The sequence below is a fragment of the Syngnathus floridae genome, chromosome 20 (genome assembly GCF_059516105.1).
Source record: "Syngnathus floridae isolate MCC-2025c chromosome 20, RoL_Sflo_1.0, whole genome shotgun sequence".
NCBI classification, from domain to species: domain Eukaryota; kingdom Metazoa; phylum Chordata; class Actinopteri; order Syngnathiformes; family Syngnathidae; genus Syngnathus; species Syngnathus floridae.
Window position 1 is genome coordinate 426,947 of NC_142432.1, and position 21,399 is coordinate 448,345.

Below are 21,399 nucleotides of genomic sequence, written 5' to 3' on the forward strand. Positions count from 1 at the left end.
TCCCTGTTATTAATGTTTCTTTTTTCATCTGTATGACATGTATTAGGATGCATATTTCTCTATCCATTGAAATTTTACCTTAAGTGTATTCATATTTCTGGAGAATGCTACTTTGCAAGCCCCTGGAGGGTTTTTTAGACATTCTTTTTCACATGTATTTAATCTATGTACATTTTAAATGTTTTTGTATGTGAAAATAAACAAACAAAAATAATTAAAAAATTAAGCAAAAGTATACAACATGTGAAATTAGATTAACATTACTTCTCTAAAACGCTTAAACTCGGCCACAATATGTCAATAATAATAATCCAGCTGGTTATCAACACTTTTGTAGAAAAGCTGATACTACCTGCAGCCGTGGATATATGGTCTCCGTCATGCTGCCTTATTTTCATTAAAAAAAACAGCACAAATTGTTTTATTTATTTTTGTTTTGTAGGTTAAAATGTTTTATATATTGTGCTCCAGAGTTAATGGTGCTAATTACTTTGAATTGAATATTATTTATTGCTGTTATTTAATATTATGTATGTTAATTATTATTTTATTGTATTTTTTTAGCATAAAAATCGCAGTTGGTCAAGAATGTTTAGCATTTAAATAATCATAATTTATCTTAATTTCAGGCAAAGTGATGCACATTGAATCTGTTCTGTTACAAACTAAAAAACAATGTTATTCTTTATTGTAAGTTGATCTTTCTTTTTTATTTATTTTTTGTTTTCTTTAATCATTAAAGAAACATTAAAGTTTAATGTTAATAAGGGTACAAGCTTGGGGGTGGCGTAAAATGTTTTCTTCTCCCTGGGGGGGGCATCTCAGAAAATGATTGAGACACACTGATCTCAACGCAGGCGCAGGGCAGGGCAGGGGTGGGCAGTTTCAACCAGATGCAGGCACATGACATAGCCGCAAACAAAAGACTGATGCTGGTTGTGTTAGTCTGTCGATGGTGCTTTCAATAATGCGTTAGCATCAAGCTAACCAAGCTTAGCATTCATCACATTTTCTTCACATACTGTGTCAAATCTGTATTGGGTGGTTCGCAGTCACCAGCATATTTGAGCCACTAAACATCAGTCAATTTTTAGTATACATAATATATGCGCGTGAGTATTGTTATATTTTCTGCCTATAAGTGTTGCTGCAAAGTTTGTGATCAAATATTGGTGTTATATTGGAGTTATAAAGACTGCAACATTGATCTATAATTGTTAGCATTGTATGTTAACATTAAGCTCAGACAAAACTAAAACATCTGGGAGATGCTAAAATACTTGTCGTAAAGTGTGACTTTTGTAAATGAGTGATAATGACTTACTTGTTTGCTGTTCTCAAGTATTCAGATCATAATGGCTGACGTAATTTTGGAACTCCAAATGAACACACATGGAGCATCCACTACACCATTGAAATGCAGGCAAATGCAACTCGCGCAGGCCCCTAAAAAAAACAATACAAAACAAAAATAGTTTATTTTGTTTGTTTTTTACTTCATAAAAACCTACAGTAATAGCATAATTGAAAAGAATGTAAAGAATTACAGAAAGGGTTGTACATAATGATTTCATGCTTCAGTATAATACAAAGAGTTGAGCCACTAAACTTCAATCAGTTATTAGTATACATAATATACAGGACTGTCACGGGAAATTAGAATATTGTGATAAAGTTCTTTATTTTCTGCAATGCAATTAAAGAAACAAAAAAATTATATTTGGGCCAATACAGTAATATGAAATTAGATTAACATTACTTCTCTAAAACGCTTAAACCCTCAAACTCGGCCACAATATGGCAATATTAATATTCCAGCAGGTTATCAACACTGTTGGGCAGTCAAAGACACTAGAATACTGTATGAACATCAATTGAAAACGAAGCAACACGGCACATAATATTTTCAAATAGACGAGATAAACACATTTTTCACGAGACATACTTTTAGCTTTGCCCATATTTAAGGGCAACCCTATAAATCGTTCTATTACACACCATTTCCATACATTTGTAGAGCAGTTTAGAGGGAAAAAAATGTGAAGTATGGTAGGCCAAGCTACAAGCTAAAACTCCGTCGTGTTGCCCCGAATGCTGTGTTCGCGCCGACGCGCGAACGAGAACAATTGCTACAATACTACCAATATTAGTACAATAGTTTATCGTATCATTTAATAAAGTTGTTTATTATTCAACTCTCCATATTATTACAATTGTTGGTAGTAGTTAATATCGTTCTTACCTCATGCGTTTCAACGCAATTTAAAAAGGAGACAGCCGCCAATTGATTACACACACCTGCGCAGTTCACAGTTAAACTCGGCCACAATATGGCAATATTAATATTCTAGAATATTCCAGCTGGTTATTAACACTTTTGGGCAGTCAAAGACACCAAAAATACTTTATTAACATCAACCAATTGAAAACGAAGCAACACGGCACATCATATTTTCAAATAAACGAGATAAACACATTTTTAACGAGACTTACCTTTAGGTTTGCCCATTTTCAGGGGCAAGTCTATAAACCATTCTAACAGTACACACCATTTCCATACATTTGTAGGGCAGTTTAGAGGGGGAAAAAATCGTAAAGGATGGTAGGCCAAGCTACAAGCTAAAACTCCGTCGTGTTGCTCCGAATGCTGTTAGCGCTAAGCTGCGCGCGAACGAGAACAATTACTACAACACTACCAATATTAGTACGACAATAGTTCATCGAATAATTTAATAAAGTTGTTTATTTAACTCTCCATATTATTACGATTGTTGGTAGTAGTTAATTTATAATACATCGTTCTTACCTCATGTTTTTCACCGCAATTTAGAATGGAGACAGCCGGCATGTGATTACGCCCGCGCTAATGTTGGCCGGTGAGTGAACGATTCGGAAGGAATTATTATTATTAATTATTATCATATATAATAATTTTGGGGTAGTTGTATTGTTTAATGTGTATGGGTTATTTCCACTGGATATTATTAAAAAAAAAAAAAAAGCCTTATCATTTTGTGTGTTTGTGTGTGGGGGGGATTCGTTGAACGATTCGTTTGAACGAATCTTATGAGTGAACTGATTTTAAAGATCCGTTCACCTAAAAGAACTGGAATGCACATTACTAACCTGCGCATTACGATAGGCCCAACCTAGTATTCAGTTAATTACTGATTTAAATGAACCATATGAATAAAACGAACACGATGAAATTAAATAAAGTCGTCAAATAAAATACTAGATGGAAAAAAGGCCAAAATAACTTTCTTCATCACGAATACGATGCGAATTGAAGAAATGAACCACCGCTTCCTTCATGCTTGTTGGGCTTCCGTAGGTGTGCTCTGTGCAAGTGGCTCGTTTGCTTTGTGAATTGAGCATTTAGACCATTTAAAAATATAAATCCAAGTTTTTATTTATATATATATATATATATATATATATATATATATATATATATATATATATATATATATATATATATATATATATATATCAGAAATCTTGAATGCAGCATTTTGCCTCAAAACAATGGTGTTTCAAGTGCAATTGTATACTATTCAGGTAATTATAGTGTTGCAAAACTAGTAGAGTAGTGAAGGAATGAGGTCGAAATACAAAAAGTCCTGCCTAGCTACAAAAACAGATATGCTCAAACCTCATTGAATAAAGTACATAAGCAGACAAGCATATACACATGTTAAATAAATAAAAGAAACATTTTAAGCATATAATTATACCTACACACCAAATCAATAAAGAAGACATAACTAGACATTTTTGATAAGTGGTAATGAGAAAGGTTTTTCTAACTTTATGATCTAATATATATTTCTGAGCACTTTGAAATGACAAATGCCTTTTGATATATTGCCTAAATAGCTTAATGACCCTTAAGGAACTGTGTAATGCATGCCTGATGATTTTCTAAATCACGGACACTGCCAAAGTCGTTTAAAAATGTTCAGTACTTGATTGTATCTTATGTTTTGACGAATGCTAGACGCCAGTTTTCGATTACTACTGAACGTTCTGGACAGAGGGAAATATTTTGCCTAACAAAGAAAAGATATGGTTGAAAGCATGATGACGTAAGCAAGTACATGGAGATCAAAAGAACCAACTTTGCATAGTCAGGGAACAGTAATAGATTAATGATGTCACAGCCAAAAGCTCACATAATTTCGTACAAAATGACAAAACTGAAAGAATTAGGTGAGACAGTCTATGTGCAAGAATGGAGGAGAATGTTTACAGGAAGGTCACTTGGAGATAAAACCAGCAGGTGCCAGAGGGAGACAGCCCAGCCAAAGATGATCGTCAAGGCCGAAAGACGGAAAGGAAAACAACAGCTCCCACACATCGAATCGCCCATAATCAGCACCCAACCCCACGGAACCAGCTCTCACCGAACCAGCACCCACTCCCATGGAATTAGACACTTTACCAGCTCAGTGGCCGGAGAGGAGAGTGTCCGCCCTGAGATTGGGAGGTAGGGGGTTCAATCCCCCGGCCGGGTCATACCAGTGACCATTATCAAAATGGTACCCATTTCTTCCCTGCTTGGCACTCAGTGTAAGGGGTTGAAATGGGGCTCCGCTGCTGCTCAGATGTGTGTGTGACGATGATCATTGGGACTTTTTGACTTTAAATGAATGAAAATGCCAAGGCTTCAATCTGCCTAGTGGCAGTTGATGAGTAGGCAGAAAACACATTCAGGGTTATCCCATTTTTATCTTCTAATAATCTAAGATTCGTTTATCGTTATATTTATCATTTATCATGTAAATTTATATTAGCAGGCTAATTATATACACACACTCAGACACAGGAGAATTTAATATGTACTACAAAGCAGTATTAATGATATTTCCCAGAGTTGCTGAAATAAACTTTACTTTATGACTTAAACTTATCTATTGTGCAAATTTGATTGTATGACGTTTTGCCACCAAGGCTTTCAGAAAAAAAATATTGTAACATGTTAAAACGATCTTGTTCTTTTTTTGTGTGTATTTGAATACATACTCTGAACTGTCCCCTTCGCCCACAAGTGTGACGTAAGACTTGGGGAACCAGCCCTGTTCTCCCTTCAGGTTTCCCAGCCACCAGCTGTCCTAGCACCTGAATCACATCATCCTTTTCAAAGTTCAGATGGTTGTCCGTCTTTGCGGTCCAGGAGCACAGGGCCTGGGCGAGCAGGTTCCCTACCACCTGCTGATAAAAGAAAAACGGTGTATCCATATAGGTACGTTTAGAAAAGCTTTCTTGACGTGGTGTGGTTTGAAATGGTAACAGTTCCCCCAGGCAAGCTATGTCAGCCATGTCAATTGTGTGTGATATCATCCTATAATAAATCCAACAAAGCTAACTTACCTGTCCTGGTGTGTCAGAGTGAGTAGAGTTTGGAGAGTGTGTTGGGGTGAAGGCAGATTTAGTCCCAGCTACTTTTGCCGCTTCAAGAGCATTAGAAAGCTGCGACTGAATGGGCAACTTCGGAGGTGGCGCGGGGGCTGCCAAGTCCGACTGGCCCACCCTCTCTACGTAGCTCTTTGGGAACCAACCCATCAGACCTTGTCTGTGCCCATACAACCAACCCTCCTCTGGCTCCACAGTCTCATCCACCTAACAGAAGAGGACGGAGAGTTGGAAAGTGAGGAGAGAATATATTAAGTGCAAAGATAATCGATTTGATTTCGGAGGGCAGCCCTTGTGAGGTGATTGCAATCATACCTCGATGATTTCATCCATTCGCGCCGTGAACGGGTAAAGTGACCTGAACGGCGTAAGAGTCACCGACTTGCTGGATTGCATGGTCCGTGGTTGCCGGCCTATGGTGGCACATGAGCAATTTGAACCAAACAAGAAGCTCCTCATTCATCATCTGATCATCTCACGTCGTATTGACTTACCTTTCCTTTCCTCCAGTCCTCGAAGCAGAGAGTTGAGCTTCTCTTGAATGTCAATCTTGCCTCCTCCACTGGACTGATGCTCCTTTCTCTTCTTCTTGCACCTTCCTCTTTCTATCCTCCTCTGCTCTTTTTCGTTCCTCCTCACGCCTCCTCCGATCGTCTTCCTGTTGGTGCTGAAGCTTCCGTTTCTCTTCCTCCCTCTTTCGCCTCTCCTCTTCCTGCTGCTCTTTTCTCCTTCGCTCCTCCTCCTCCAACCTCCTCCTCTCCTCAGAGTCTCGGACGGCTGCCTGGGCTGCCCTCTGTCTCCGCCTTTCCTCCTCCACCCGCTCCATCTCCTTTCTGTGTTCTTCTTCAAGCCGTCTCCTCTCCTCTGCCTCCTGCTCTTGCTTCCTTAGGCGTTCTTCCTCCAGCCTCCTTCTCTCCTCCTCCCGCTTCAGTCGCTCCTCCTCTTCTTTCCTTTTCCTTTCCTCCATCCTTTTATCCTCCTCCAGCTTCTTCCTCTCAGCCTCCAACTGCCTCCTCTCTTCCTCCAGTTTTCTCCTCTCTTCCTCCTGTCGCTGTCTCTCTATTTGCCTCCGGCGTTCCTCCTCCTCCCTTTTCTTCCTCTCCTCTTCTTCTCTGCGCTTGCGCTCCTCCTCCTGCTTTGCCCTGAGCTCTCGTTCGGCCTCCAACTTTGCTGCCTGGATGAGAGCCTGCCTTTCTTTCTCCTCCTCCTCCCTTTGTTTGGCCTCACGTTCCTCCTGAAGTCTTCTTTGGCGCTCCTCTTCATCCCTCCTCAACTTCTCCTTCCACTGACGCTCCTTTTCTAGCTTGATAAGCCTGCAAAACAGATGAAAACACGAACGTGAAAATCGTAAAGCAGGTTCGATGGCGTTTCACTTGTGAAAACGTGTAAAAGACCTTTGAGCTTCCTCCTCCCGCCGCCGCCTCTCTTCTTCTAGTTTCCTCCTCTCCTCGTGCTCCTGCTTCTTTCGAATCAGCTCTTGCTTTTTGTCCTCTTTGATGCTTCGTAGATTCTCGAGTGCTGCCTGCTGCATTTGCTGGCTCGCTTTTAGTTCCTGATGTAGATGAAAAACAGGGGGTGACTGGACTAACAAGTAAGGGGCTGAGCAAAAGGAGTAAAAGTAAAAATACATGTTAGACGAGTGAGGGGGGTGGGGTCAAAACATAAAAAAATGGGGATCGCCAATGACACCAGCCGATAAAAGATATTCAAAGTTGAGAACAACAAGAAGAATGAAAACCTTCAGCAGGTAGAAGAGATTACGCAGGCAGGCCAGCGGTGAGACGACTGCCTCAAGCAAAGCGTCGTTAGCACCCACATGCTGCAAAGTTACAAGGAAGATGTGCAACAAGAGGACAGGAGGAAGATGCAGAAGAAACAAACAGTTATATACAGTATATATATATGTATATATACCGTGTATATAAATATATATATATATATATATATATATATATATATATATATATATATATATATATATACATACTGTATATAAAGACAAGCCCCGCCCCCTACCCTACTGTCTTTTTGTCTTACTGCCCTACTAGTCTTTTTGTAGTACAGGGTGCGGGGGCCAGGGGCGGGGCCATTTCGATGGGGGCGGGGCCATTTCGATGGGGGCGGGGCCAGCTGCATCGCCCCGCCCACTTGCAGGCGGGGCCACACTGGGCGTTTACACATAAATAACACCTGGAGAACAAAGGACACACAGCTTAGATCAAGCACGACAGTGGTAGGTTAGAAAAAGACACAAAATGTTACCGTCTCGCTCCAATGCTGCCCTACACCTAGGGGAGAACAAAGAACGCAAGTACCACAGCGGTGGTAGGTTAGGGTTAGATGAAGTGCAACAGTGGCAGGTTAGAAAAAGGCAAAATGGTACAAGTCAAATTGCAAAATTGGACATTCGGGATCGGCTCGCTCCAACGCCGCCCTACACCGATGGGGGAGAACAAAGAATGCAGCAAGTACAACAGTGGCAGGTTAGAAAAAGACAAAATCATATGGCAAAATTGAACATTCGGATCCACATCAAAGTTTCGTTTTGTCTCCGTCCACGTAACCACGTCCTCCCCCAAGTGAGCCGTCAATGGCAACAAAGCACAAGACAACGCTGGATCCAGACAAGCCACAACCACTGCACACCTCTTAAGCAAGACCAACCATCAGAGCCCCAAACACTGGCCACACCTGCAACCTTTCCGTCGTGCACCCATAACCAAAGGCAACCACACTGCCCCCTCCTGGGCACATGATCCGCAAACGTCGACTTTTGCAGCGTGCTGCTTGATTCTTGACTTGATATAGCATTGCTCTTTTGGATAGGGCATTGCTCTTTTGGATAGGCCGTTGCTCCTTTGGATAGGCCGTTGCTCCTTTGGATAGGCCGTTGCTCCTTTGGATAGGCCGTTGCTCCTTTGGATAGGCCATTGCTCCTTTGGATAGGCCATTGCTCCTTTGGATAGGCCATTGCTCCTTTGGATAGGCCATTGCTCCTTTGGATAGGCCGTTGCTCCTTTGGATAGGCCATTGCTCCTTTGGATAGGCCATTGCTCCTTTGGATAGGCCATTGCTACTTTGGCTAGGCCATTGCTCCTCTGGATAGGCCATTGCTCCTCTGGATAGGCCATTGCTCCTCTGGTACACCGCCATTTTCAAGTGTACCTAATCGCAGGCCACTTTATTAGGGAAGTATCATGGTCAAAGGTCACAGGCGTCAAGCTCTAGTCCTCGGGGCCGCGTTCCAACATGTTTTCCAAGTGACCCCCGTTAAGCGCACCTGCGTGAAAAGTTTTAGCTCCTTTCACGGTCTGCAGGAGCTAAAAGTTTTCACGCACCTGCACTTAACGAGGGTCACTTGGAAAACATAGAGGTCGACATCCCTGGTTTAAGTGAAAAGTGCCACACCCGCCCTCACCCCCACTTTCTGATTGGCTGTTCGATCTGTGACGTCACTCGTGCACTCTATTAGGTACACCGCCATTTTGCCTTTTTTTTTTATAATTGGAAATTATGCGGATTGGGTCAGAGCTGCCCATTCTTCCTTGCAGTTGCACAAGTTCAAACTAATTGTTGTTGTCACTTGCTGTGAATAAAAATAAGCTGCAATAATAAGGTGAAATAATCAAGATCTCTCTTAAGTCTGTTTCAACTTTTGGACTTCTTTTAATTGTCATTGAACAGTTGCAATGCAAGCATTCAAATGTTGCGTTTTAATCGCAAACCATTGCTTGGGAAGATTGGTAGAAAGAAAAATGGATTTTCTATTTTTTTTTCTAATACAGCACTACATGCAAATCAAGAAACGGCTCGTATATTTTGTTTTGGATTGATCAACGGGAGCATTTCTCATCCTGACCAGCAGAGGGCGACACACGGTACACTTTTGCTATCCTATGGTCAAATTCAGGGAAACCAAAACGAATATACGCAGCGTCATTTCTCATACTTGACCGGCAGAGGGCGACACACGGTACACTTTTGCTATCTTAGGGTCAAATTCAGGGAATCCAAAACGTATATGCGTCGTTGTACTTTCCTTTGTTTCTCGCAATATGTTCGATTTTTGTTTGAAAATAAAAACAATAAAATTAAACCGCTCTTTTCCTTTTTTTTTAAACGAGCCTTCACATTTACCGTAGGCGCTCTAATTCACTGTAGTGATGTGCATTCGAGTTCTTTTAAGTGAACTTAATCTTTAGAATCAATTAACTCAAAGATTCGTTGAAAAGAATGGTTCACCAAGTCTTCTTGGGCTCAAACATGTAGCCCTTTGCATCTATTAGCACCCAAGAAGTGAACTGTCAACTGAAAATGGAAAAAAATGGTACACACGCACGCACACATCGGTTTCATAAGCTTTTATTTACATGCAATAATGCTACAGCTCATGTTGGAGCACACACGCAGAAAAAAAAAAAAAGACAAGCTACACTGTGAATTTCCTTCATTTTTGCTGGCACAACAAAGGCGTAATACAATACTTAAAACAGCGATGTGAGAAATACTGACACCTGTCACAGGTGGCTATTTTGGTAATGAAGCAGGTATGGCTTCAGCTTATCGGCGACTGATAGAAGGATGTCCACAATCCCGTTCAGTGACTTGAAAAAAAATAAATAACTGTACAATATATCGTCTTTTTCACACAATGTGGTTATTTCTTGACATAATCGATAAAAAAAAGCGTTATTGACAGATCTATGAAGACGGTGTTGGAATGAGCCACGTGACAAGTGCTGGTTAAAAGGAATAGAAAGGAGAAATTGTGAATTACTGTAAAAAAAAATCCATCATTGCAAAAACTTATTTTTTACTTTTTTAGAAACAATATATATTTTCTAAAATGTATTTTCTTAAATTAAAATTTGCTAAGCACTTGAGAATTATGAATAAAACTTGCATTATTAACTCATGTGACAAAAGAGCTGAACTTGTGAATAGAACCTTTTTCAATATGAAAAGATCCTTATATACAGTTATCAAACAGAGTATGTACAAAGGCATAAATACATAAATATTTGTGGTAAAAAAATAAATAAGATTTCTCTATCAACATTTTTTTTACCCAGTTGCTTCACTGGGCGGGACACTGGCTTCCTGTACGGCATCTTGGGATTGCGGCGTCGTCGACGACGACGACGACGAAGTGGTGAAAATTCCTTCGTCTTCCAGAGATACGACGGCTGGGAAAGATGCCAGCTCTGCATTTCGAAAGAGAGAAAACCGTCAGGAGGGATCGGGGTGGGGGAAAGCGAAAGTGGCTCAAAGTCAAATGTCAGCTATGAGTGTGTGGAAGTTCCTGGCCTGAATTGTGGCCCACCAAGGAATCTCAAGCAAAAAACAACAGCAGCTGATTAGAAGCACATGAAGACAACCATGACGTCCTCTTACTGTGTTACAAGTGAGCACTGGCTATCATAAAAGATACAAAAGTTCCATGAAGTGGAAGTCACTAAACTGAGAAAAATGAGTAGCATTTTTTTTTCTGTTTTGTTAAAATGTCTGAAAAATGTACTTTGGCAAAGCTCTTCTCCTGCCCCGTCCTCGTCCGGTGTGGACTCTTGCTGGCCGTCCAGGTGACGGGAAGACCCCAGTAGCTGCAGCGAGGAATCATCAACCGACTCAAACATCTGCTCGTGATGCTCAGAATCACTGAAGGGGGGAGAAAACAAATCAGTCAAGGGTCTGAAGGCTATCCCAGGTCAGCTGGCGTCCGTACGTTGCGTTGCGTTACGTTATGTTACCTGGGGCAGAAGTGGTACCCGTTGGCCAGTCCCTGCTGCGGTAATAACCTGTTGCACTCCATGCCCATGTCCACCTCCTCCTACAACAAATGACACCCCATCAATACAAGCTCCACCCCCAGCCCACAAGTTGCCAAGTCTTAGGTTAGTACCTGATGGAGCCCCGGTAGCCCGTGAGCCAGGTGCTCGTGGTGGGCTTTGCCGTTGTGCTCGCTGGGAGGGTAAAGTGCGTGCGGGACGGCCAGGTGGCCGTCGGCGGGGCAGCGCCCCACCAGGGCCAGACCCTGCAAGGGCACCATGGTGTACTGGCACGGCGACGACACGGGGGCGGCCGCGGCCACGGCCGGGAAGCACAAGTCTGACGTTTGTTCTGGGTACAAAAAAGGCCCCTTGTTAAAATGTTGCAACGAAATCATTACAAATCCATTCGACAGAATCATTACTCTGCTTGGCCCAGGCCCTCCACAGGCAGAAGGGGATGAAGACGACGATAATGAAGACAAAGGCGCCCAGGACCACCACGATCAGGTAGGGCAGGTCGCCGGGCCGGGGCACCAGGCCGCCCGAGCGGCCCGTCTCCCGCTCGGGGCCCTCGGAGGGGACGGGCCTGTGATGGTGAGGGCGGGCCTTGGTCTCCAGGATGACCACGTTGCCAAAGTCGCTCTCGCCCTTCTCGTTGAAGCTCTGCATCTTGATGTCGTACGCCGTTTCGGGCTGCAGGTCGCCGATGGAGTGCCAGTAGCGGTCGCCCTCCACCACGTCCTTCTTGTAGTCGCTGTCGTTGTCGCTGTCCGTGGGCCGGTAGTAGATGTAGAAGCCGTAGATGGGAGTGTTGTTCACCGGAGTGTACTGGGGAAATTGGGAAAGAAAAGAAAAACTGCTATAAAAATCGAAAAGACAAACTGCTATGAAAAACAGGAATGGAATTTCAAAGTCGAAACAATCCAAAAGTCCTTACCGTCCACTTGAGAATGACGGTGGTCTCATTGATGGCTTCGTTGTAGGTGATGTAGGGTCCGTCTACGGGGCGTTCGTGGGTCCTCCCGCCCACCACCGTGTAGGCCTTGGAGGGGGCGCTGGGTGGGCTGGACCCGATCACATTGACCGCCACCACTCGGAACTTGTAGGACGTCCCTAGGGGCGGCGACCAAAGCGTTAAGCGCATTTGCGTTCAAACCGTGGCCATCCAGTGGGCTGGCTGACCTTTCTCCAGGCCGGTGATCTCCACCGAGAGCCGCGAGGGCGGGATGTTCTCCACCGCTGTCACCCAGTCTTCGCCCGCCTTCTTCACCTTCTTGTATTCCACGCGGAACGACTGGATGGGGAAGCCACGGTTGCCGCGCGGGATCCACGCCACGTACGCCGACGTCTCCGTGGCCGTGGACACCGTCGGCTTGTCCGGCGCCTCGGGAGCTGCACCGGAGAACCCGAGTCAAGAACGGACGAGGACTTGTTTTACTCATTATCTGACTCAAAAACAAATATCCTGTCAGACTCTCTTGAACGACAAATATTGCACATTTTCGGCAAGATCGGTTTAGTTTGAAAGAAACTTACTGAGAGCTCATCCAGAAGACAGAAGGGAAAGAGAGACTGAGAAAAGTGGATGTTAGTAGTCAAGAAGGACATACAAGTTAATGGCGAAGCAGGGCGACCGACACTCACGCAAGAGGCTTGGCGACGGAACAGCGGGAGTTTTGGGCAGATCGTTATGACCTCCCAATCCTTTACGACCTGAAAGACACAAAACCAAATTTCAAGAGCAAACTTTGGTTAGCCCACGTGTTAGCCTGAAGCTAGCAAGCATAGCGGAGCTACCTTTCCCAGTCCTGAAGGTCATCATGGCCGGCTGGCCCAAGCCGGCGCAGTTCTTGGCCGCCATCTCCACCTCGTACAGGCTGTCTGGCTGCAGCTTGGCCAGCGTCAGCTTGTGCAGGGAGCCCGAGATGCTGCTGGACGTCCACTCGGCCGACGGGTCGCCCACCTGACAAGTGGCGTGCGGTGCTTTTTCATTTCAAATGCCCTCGGGTGCCGCTGGCTCGCTGGCGCACGGTAACCACTTTCTTACCTTCCTGTACTTGATCATGTACTCCAGAACGGGGGCCCCCCGCTCGTGCCGCGGCCGCCACGTGAGCTCGTAGTAGTCGGCTCTGCCCGTGCGAGGCTGGCTGAGGATGACGGGCGCCTCAGCCGGCAGAATCTGACCCGGGAGCGCCGCGCAGTCCAGAGGCAGCGTGGCCCCCGCCGCCCCGGGCCTCACGGGCGGCTGCTCCCTCAGAACTTTGTCCGGGCTGAGCGGGCGAAAGATGGAGGGCAGCTTGCCCCTGGATGTGATCCCTGGGAGGGAAGACAAAGCGGCATAAGTCCCGCTTTACATCGGGAATAATCCACAACAAGAAATAAGCCGCTCACCGGTGGATACGGCGATGAGTCGAGCGGATGCCTGCGAGCTGCCCACGGCGTTTTCCGCCACGCACTGGTACAAGCCCTCGTCCTGCGGGCCCACGTTGGAGACGCGCAGCATGCGGGCCGTGAGGCGGTGTCGTGGCGACGGCGACAAGGGGATGGCGTTGTGCAGCCAGGTGACGGCGGGCGCAGGCTTGCCGCGCGCCTGGCAGGTGAAGCGCACCGTCTCGCCCAGCGACACCTCTTGCTGCTGTAGCTCCACCGCCACCAGAGGAGGCTCTGCCCAAAAAAGTAGCATCTCTCAAAATGACAGCATAAAAAACTGGCAACACCAGTGAAATCTGCACCCCCCAAAATGCTCCGAAAATGGAACATGGACGTGTGCTGAGTTGATGGTTGACTTGTTGTAAATCAAGAGGGGGAGGGGGGTGCAGAGCTCATTAGCGCAGAGCCGTGCCTGTAATTCAAGGGACTGCCACAACATCTGCGGAAAATCACTGGAAAAACACAAAGCCGTAAGCTGGACAGGAGACAAGAGAGATGTTTGTCTGCACCAGCTCCTCTTGGGTTTACGCGAGAGCTTGGGTGACCGCATAGTGCTAATTGGTAGAAACGACTGCTATTTGTTTGTCTCCGGGGTAAAAATGGGGCTTTTGCTTCGTCTTAACACATCTCTTACCAAACACTTGCACATCGTAGAGCACGGTGGCGCCCACGGCAGCGCCGCCGACGCCGTTGTCGGCCCGGCAGGCGTACGTTCCCGAGTCTCCCTCGGCGGCGGCGTCGATCAACAGGTTGCTGAGCAGGAAGCGGGTGTTGTTGTGCACGCGCAGGTCCTGGCCGTCCTTGGCCCAGGTGACGTGCGGCGTGGGGATGCCGCTCGCCACGCACTCCAGCACCAGCCGCTGGCCCCGGGTCACCATGATAGAGCGGGACGCCGGCGGGTAGATGATGCGGGCCGCTTCCGACGTGGAGCCTGGGAGGAGGGCGGTTAGAGTTTCCATCTTGGAATCCACATCACAATCCAGTGTGCGCTTTCTTCCTTTGAACAGCGGCCAAGGGTTTACGAGAATTATGGCGGCCAGGCGACATCAAATGAACCAACTCAATTGGCAAGTGCGCGCCACATGTGGCCTACCAAGTGGCGGAGCACTATCAATCCGGGCGGGGACTTACGGCGGATGCGTAGGCGGTCGGCCGAGGACGACGTCTTAACCTCCTGAGTGACGGGATTGTAAGCGGCGCACTTGTACGGGCCCTCGTCCTCCCGCGTGGCATTGGCGATCTGCAGATTGCCCGACGGCATGATGAGGTAGTTCCCTGTCCAAGGAGAGAAAAGGAAAAAGGTCTCTATCGTTTCCTCGCAGATAAGCGTCTGCTACAGCTCGCAGGCATCACGTATTAGCATACCGGCCTCAAAGCACGGACGCTTTTCTTCTCGTCCGGGCAACTTTGGGCGGACGTAAACACTTTGAAAAAGAAACAGCCCACAATTGCTGCGTTTTAACATTCTTGAGATAATCCGCCTTATCGGCGCTTTAATGATGGCCTTAGATAGCGGCGCTATGGCATTCCAGTAAATTATGGAGATAGGATGGGGAAGTCGTGGGGTGGGGGCCAAACCTTTGGATGTCTCCAGCCATTCCTGCTTGACGCTGTAGCGGACTTGCGCCTTGGGTTGGCTCTCGGGCAGGTGACACTCGATCACGGCCGTGTTGCCTTCGTCCACTTCGATCTCCTGCTGGTCGTCCGGCTCAAAGTCGCGCAGCTCTGAGGGGAAAAAAAAGCCGGACGCGTCAGTTTGCACGACGGGAATGACGTTCAACGGGCGACGGGAATGTCTGGAAAAGCCATTTGGAGTTGAACGCGAGCTTTATCCGCAGCTAACTTGATTTCCCAAAGCCTCCAAGTCGTCACAATTAATCCTGTCAAACTTTATACTGGGGCCAGCTCACGTTCTGTGGGAAACGTGGGAGGGAATGGGATTAACGGGGGAGGGAGAGGCATGTGCCGCCAGAGTCCCGCGGGCAGACACACAGTCTGCAGACACAGATCTGACCCTTGAACCCTTCAACCCCCTGGCGGAGGGGTCAGAGGTGTCTAGGATTTCAGGGGCATAGATCTAGTTTGGGTCTGGGGAGGAAGCACCACTCACACTGCTCTTAAGAGGCCGGAAAAAAGGCAGGGGGGGGCTGATAGAAGGAGACCATTCAGACAAAAACAACACATTTTGTCTATTGTTTTTCCAGAAAAGCCGTGCCATGTATCCTTTACAAAACTCGAGCTCGATCCATTCTTTTCCACGGGAAGGTGTGTAGCTCTTGGCAGATGGCTGGCCTGGCCCGGCCCGCCGCGGTGATTTGCTTAAAGCCAAAGAACAAACGGCGGCTTCTCTGCAAGGCGGCTCTTGATTTACTCGCTGGGCCCTGCTGTCTGTCTGTCTGTCTGTCGGAGCTATAAAAGGAGGGCGGGCGGGGGGGGCGCAAATGCACACCTTCCCGCAGCCAAAGACACGTCAAGCTAAGTGCTGTGAGCGCTCCATTTGCAAAATCAATCAGGTGGTGTTTTTACAGCCCCTGCCCTTCCCCTCGTTTCTGCTCACCTTTCTCCTCCCACATTCTTCCCCGCATATGGGCGCCTCTCAGGTGCGTGCGTGCGTACATCCGAGGATTGATTGCGTTCATAAACCCGAGCGGAGCCCCCGCACCGGAGCACCCCCCCTCGCTTAAATCCTTCATCTTTATGGATTCCCAATTGTAGCGCAAAGGGACGATCTGTTTAAAGTACGCTAAAAAAAAACCCCACATGGAGACGGGAGCAGGCACGTACGCGCTCCCTCTGGAGCAACTCCCTCGGAGGAGTTCAAGGCCCGGCCGAAGGTGATGACATAGTTAGGCACGGCCTGTTTTGAAATGGTCTCACTGACAACCAGTTCAACAAAGGCTGATTTTTGATTTTGGTGTTATTACACCGCAACAGTGATAAGGAACAAAAAGTGACGAGGAGACGCACAATGTGACAGCCGGGAAGATTTTGTGCGGGGGGGGGGGGGGGGGGATCTTGTCTCGACTGGCCCTGAAATGCCTCCTGGTGTCATCTTCATCATCATCGTGGCATCTGACAGCCTCACGCATGGCATGGCATGGCATGGCATCACGCCTGGCTACATGTTAGAAGCTCATCACAGCACAGGGGCCAGCTGTCGTGGTTGAGGGCTACTCGCCAAGTCCTGGTCCCTCTTCCTGTTCTGACTGGCCCCCGGTATCTCCCCCTCCTCACTCCCCTCCCTTCCATTCCATTCCTGTGCTTCAGGTTACACAGCTTCAGGCCTCCTCGCAGTCCCTGGACGCATATCAAATGTAAGCTCGCATACTCTCAACCCCATTAGAGCAAGGCAAGGCCAAAAAAAAAAAAAGAAGAAAAAACAGTTTGGGCTAGAGTTCTGTAAAAGTATCCAAAAGGCTTTCTGTGGCGCAGAGTAGGGGTGCGCCAACTCTGTCAGGATGTAGAAGGGGGTGCTTGCTCAGAGTGTTTTTCTTTTTTGGGAAGAAAAATACAACAACTTGTGTTTCTTGGATGTTCTTTTTGGACAAAGTGGAAAAAAGTGTACAGTGTGCGTCTGTGTGCGGCGGCGCTTTACTCACTAGCTGCGGTGACGTCAGCGGGCACACTGGCCAGGGCCCCAACCCCGGTGGTGGCCACACACCGGTAGCGACCTAAGGTCACGTTGGACAGCGTGGCGATGAACAAGCCCGCGGGCCCCAGCGCCACGCCCAAGTCTCCGTCCGTAAGCTGCCGGCCGTTCAGGCGCCAGCTGATGGAGGCGGAGGCGGGGCGGGCGGCGCAGCGTAGGCTCACGCTGCCTCCGAGCTTCTGCACCACCGAGCTGGGCTCCTCTGTGAACTCTGGGACTTCATCTATGGGGTTAGGGTTACACAAATACGTCTTCATTCCACTTCATCAGCTATTCACCATTGACACGCAATTTCAACCAAAATTGCATTCTCTAGTTCCAAGCAAATTGCAGCTGCCAGACGCGTTAACACGCCCACCCTGCCAGTCGGAATATTTTGTCCTTGGCGAAGCTTACTCGGCGCCAGGTGTTAGGAAAAACTCCGAAAAAAAGGCATCCTTGTACTTCTAACATACACCAACGTAAAGATCTACTCACCAGAGACGGAGGCGCTACTCTGAAGGCAACATAGCAGCACGGCGCCCAGAGCGCACAATACGGGAGTGCTTCTTTTTCTCATCCATGTAGTCCAGTCACGTTTTCCAGACATCTTCCATGCAACACTCCTCTGAAACACACATACCAACAAAAAAAAAAAAAAAAGTCAGTAACTGCCATACTTCTTTACATTTCCCCCAAGTGGTCGGGGATGATTATTACACGGTTTTAAATCATCTTTGCAGAGTTACGAAGAACACAAATGATATGCAACTTCCAACTGCACATAAAGCAACAGGCGGCCATTGGGGAGGCATCCTCAGCGGCAAGCGCACAAATGCAGCCTTTCTTTGCTGACCCCGTCTACCTGCACCCCCACCCCCATTCAGCCTCCCCCCCGTACCTCCAGCCCATCAAAAAGGCTCCCTCATTCTGTAACACGATGCCTTCCTGCTCAGGTGTAACTGATACAGGTAGAGAGGGTTTGGAGGGAGGGAGGGAGGGAGGGAGGGAGGGAGGGAGGGAGGGAGGGAGGGAGGGAGGGAGGGAGGGAGGGAGGGAGGGAGGGAGGGAGGGAGGGATGGAAAAAAAGAAAAAAATACAAGAAGGTCCATTGACGGGTGGGAAGAAGGCAAGCTAATAAGTACTAAGAAAATATGCTGGGGGGGAAAAAAAAGGAAGTAAAGCTAACCACCAAGAGACCTAAATACTAAATTCAAATAAATATTTCTAATTAATTGAAAATAACAAGAAACAGCAAGACTTCAAGCTAACAACTAATAGACTTCAACACATCAGGCCTGACAACTACAAGCAAACAAAAAACCAAAAAGCTAAATAAATCAAGCTAATAAAGGCTAAGAAAACCACCAAGAGAACCAAAATCAAGTCACAAAACCACCAATAGCTCCAAAGACGTCACCCTAACCACTGCTAATAAAAGCTACCTATAAGAACTAAGGGTAACATTTTACCACTAAAACCACCTAAAAATAATAATAATGAAAAAATGATGCTAACTATGCTAATTGAGCTATGCTAACACAAATACTCCAAAACCTTTTAATGGTTAATGCAGAGAGAGCGTGCATCTCTTCTCCCTTGTTGCTCGCTGCCAAGTTTCCTGAATTCTTTCCTGTCAGGTTAAACTAACAACTTCCCGTCAGGATGAGGAGGGTGGTCCCGCGCCTCTCAAACCTCCCATTCTCCCCCCGGTACCAAACATGCGTAATATTCATACTGGGCTCCGTGTTCATCCGCATATCTGTGATTAACCAGGCCGCTGGGAGACAAAAAACAAAGAGGGTGAGGGGTGAGGAGGACGAGCGAGGGAGGGCGGGAGGGAGGGAGGGAGGGAAGGAGGAAAGAGGATGGAGAGGCTAAAGTTAAAATGAAGAGCTGATGGAAAAACTGTTGTGAATGAAAGCCAATAAGTCTGACAGACGAGCACAGGACCACACACTGTACGCCGTCAATGAGAGAGAGAGAGAGAGAGAGAGAGAGAGACAGAGACAGAGACAGAGACAGAGAGTGAGAGAGAGCGAGAGAGCAATATTGGATCAGCGACCACCCTCCAACAGACCCACAAAAAAAAAAAAAAAAAACGCATGCTGTAATAATCACATCATTTATCCAGCCTGCTTTCACTTTTCTTCCCACAAATGTTCATTTTTCTGCAGTTACGAGCATTTCACAGCGGTGCCGCTAATGCCTTGCTAATGCTAGCCCAGGCAAAAACAACAAACACAACTCACTTCAGCTTCTTGTCATCCTACTGGTGTCATTTTGTATCATTTAGTCAACCACTGTTGTAAATACAAATTGGATAGTTATGAATAAAAGTCTTTTTTTTTTCAATTAATTACTCATTTGTGATACGAGAGGTCATCACTTTTATTGGACCTTCGTTAGCATATACAGGTGTACTGGTCATGAGAAAACAAGATGGCGCATCTCCCTGGCAAGCAAATATTTACCTGTTGGAATGGCGGCCGTACATAAACAACCTGCAGCGTGATCACACACGCTACTCTTACACTTACAGGCTCGGGGAGGCCATTTAGTGGCGAGCGCACACGGTAAACAAACAAAGTGTGCGAGCCAGCGTGAAGGCCCTGCGGCTTTTGAGGCCGAAGCTGCGACAGCTGCTCAATAAAAAGAGGCAAGCGTATGTGAGCATCGGGCACCTGTGCCCACAAGCGGGCTTTACCAACACATTTTTTGCTAACAAAGGACTTTGATTTGGCGGGCAATAAGAAAACATCATCGGACAAATTAAAATTGTTTCGTTTCGGGCTTGAGGGGCGGGAAGAGTCAACTATTACGTCTACAAAAGTCAATTTTCTCTCAACACACAGTCGAGGAGAAGGGAGGACAGGCCCGACAGGAGATGAATGGTTGTTAAAACGGCAGTCATACGTCAGCCGTGCCTTAAAAACAGCCCTCCTACCTCGGGCCGGCCCAACATCTCTCCCAACATGATTCATTAGTCAGCTGGGCCTGGTGTTTGCTTAGCGGATGGATACCCTGCCTCCAGATGAAAAGTTGCCCTGACATCTATGTCCAACTTTTTCCATCCAGGAAAAAAGAAAAAGTCAATAGCAGCATCCAAGCTGATGGAAACCAGAACAGTGGCCCCCACCACAAATCTATACACGCTCACCAGCAGCCGTAAAAACTCTTAGCGTACATGACAACAAGTGGCGCCTTCTATGTCCATGGTATTTGTGGTCACGTGACAGGACACCCCCATTACCCATCCGCCCCCCACCCCCCTTCTCATTGTGGTGCCAGCAGGGCGGATAAATTCATTTTGACAACCTTGCTAATTGAACAAAACCAGGCTGGAGCCTCCTCCCGGAGTGCTCACATTCCATCTGCTTTCTGGCATGAAGACCACGACAAGGAGGAGGAAGGGGCCGTGGTGAGGATGGGGGGCTTGCTCGTAACCCTCCAACACTCTGTTGCATATTTATCACTCGCCTACCTCCCCCAACTTTTACGTCTTCTTACGCCCCTCCCTTACTCTCTTTCCTCCCCTTTAGATAAACACATGCGGTGTCAAGTGTGAGGAGTGGCGGCGTTTCAACAGGCCGCCACGGCCCACAATGCATAGCTGCGGCGCGGGAGGCCGGTTGCCCCGGGCGACGCTAACAGGCAGAACGCACCTTAATAGAGTGGAGAGTCATTGTAAAGCAGTGAGCCGACGCCCGGACAAAGACCCCCGCGGACCCCTGGAGAAAGGGGAGACGCTGCTCTGAAGGGCCCGGGGAAGAGCTGATGGGCCACGCTCAATGACCAAAGAGGGGGGATGGAAAGGGAGAGGGAGGGGGCCTCAATGACTAAGTAGGAGTGAGTGGAGGGTTTTATGGATTGATGGAGGACGGTGACTCCCACCAAAAGAGTGGACGAGCCCTTCAGCGACACAATGTGCCAACATATTTCCACCAAGCTGCTTGCTGGCCTCCGGGGCCCGTGCCACGGGCGGGTTACGAGGTGCTTTGGGGGGGTGGCTTGGCGAAGGTCCGCGCTCTGCTTAACAAACAAGCAAGCCGGTCAACATAAACAAGTAGAGGCTACGTATGGTTATGTTCCCAATTCCCAGGCAACAGGTGGAGAAGGACTGCTTCTTACATGCCATTAAATTCCATACAAAAAGCT

General features: G+C 47.0%; 2 protein-coding genes across 2 annotated transcripts in view; both read right to left on the minus strand.

Moving 5' to 3' along the window:
• The window catches only part of LOC148380585 (uncharacterized), a 51,545-nt gene extending 43,979 nt beyond the window's left edge, over nucleotides 1-7,566 (minus strand). The window contains exons 1-7 of the mRNA XM_088363415.1: nucleotides 7,453-7,566; nucleotides 6,810-6,967; nucleotides 5,910-6,728; nucleotides 5,731-5,828; nucleotides 5,374-5,622; nucleotides 5,026-5,214; nucleotides 1,325-1,446 (exon numbers count right to left, since the gene is read on the minus strand). Of these exons, the coding sequence (XP_088219541.1) occupies nucleotides 5,960-6,728; nucleotides 6,810-6,967; nucleotides 7,453-7,551 (1,026 nt within the window). The 5' untranslated portion in view covers nucleotides 7,552-7,566 and the 3' untranslated portion in view covers nucleotides 1,325-1,446; nucleotides 5,026-5,214; nucleotides 5,374-5,622; nucleotides 5,731-5,828; nucleotides 5,910-5,959. The remainder of the gene's footprint in view (nucleotides 1-1,324; nucleotides 1,447-5,025; nucleotides 5,215-5,373; nucleotides 5,623-5,730; nucleotides 5,829-5,909; nucleotides 6,729-6,809; nucleotides 6,968-7,452) is intronic.
• A 2,195-nt stretch (nucleotides 7,567-9,761) lies between these two features.
• boc (BOC cell adhesion associated, oncogene regulated) overlaps nucleotides 9,762-21,399 on the minus strand; it is a 29,405-nt gene continuing 17,767 nt past the window's right edge. The window contains exons 8-23 of the mRNA XM_088363849.1: nucleotides 17,740-17,869; nucleotides 17,213-17,485; nucleotides 15,192-15,338; nucleotides 14,745-14,888; nucleotides 14,248-14,544; nucleotides 13,575-13,847; nucleotides 13,231-13,499; nucleotides 12,981-13,146; nucleotides 12,828-12,896; nucleotides 12,366-12,575; nucleotides 12,121-12,296; nucleotides 11,606-12,011; nucleotides 11,315-11,532; nucleotides 11,163-11,242; nucleotides 10,934-11,070; nucleotides 9,762-10,619 (exon numbers count right to left, since the gene is read on the minus strand). Coding sequence (XP_088219975.1) covers nucleotides 10,480-10,619; nucleotides 10,934-11,070; nucleotides 11,163-11,242; nucleotides 11,315-11,532; nucleotides 11,606-12,011; nucleotides 12,121-12,296; nucleotides 12,366-12,575; nucleotides 12,828-12,896; nucleotides 12,981-13,146; nucleotides 13,231-13,499; nucleotides 13,575-13,847; nucleotides 14,248-14,544; nucleotides 14,745-14,888; nucleotides 15,192-15,338; nucleotides 17,213-17,485; nucleotides 17,740-17,851 — 3,117 coding nt within the window. The 5' untranslated portion in view covers nucleotides 17,852-17,869 and the 3' untranslated portion in view covers nucleotides 9,762-10,479. The remainder of the gene's footprint in view (nucleotides 10,620-10,933; nucleotides 11,071-11,162; nucleotides 11,243-11,314; nucleotides 11,533-11,605; nucleotides 12,012-12,120; nucleotides 12,297-12,365; nucleotides 12,576-12,827; nucleotides 12,897-12,980; nucleotides 13,147-13,230; nucleotides 13,500-13,574; nucleotides 13,848-14,247; nucleotides 14,545-14,744; nucleotides 14,889-15,191; nucleotides 15,339-17,212; nucleotides 17,486-17,739; nucleotides 17,870-21,399) is intronic.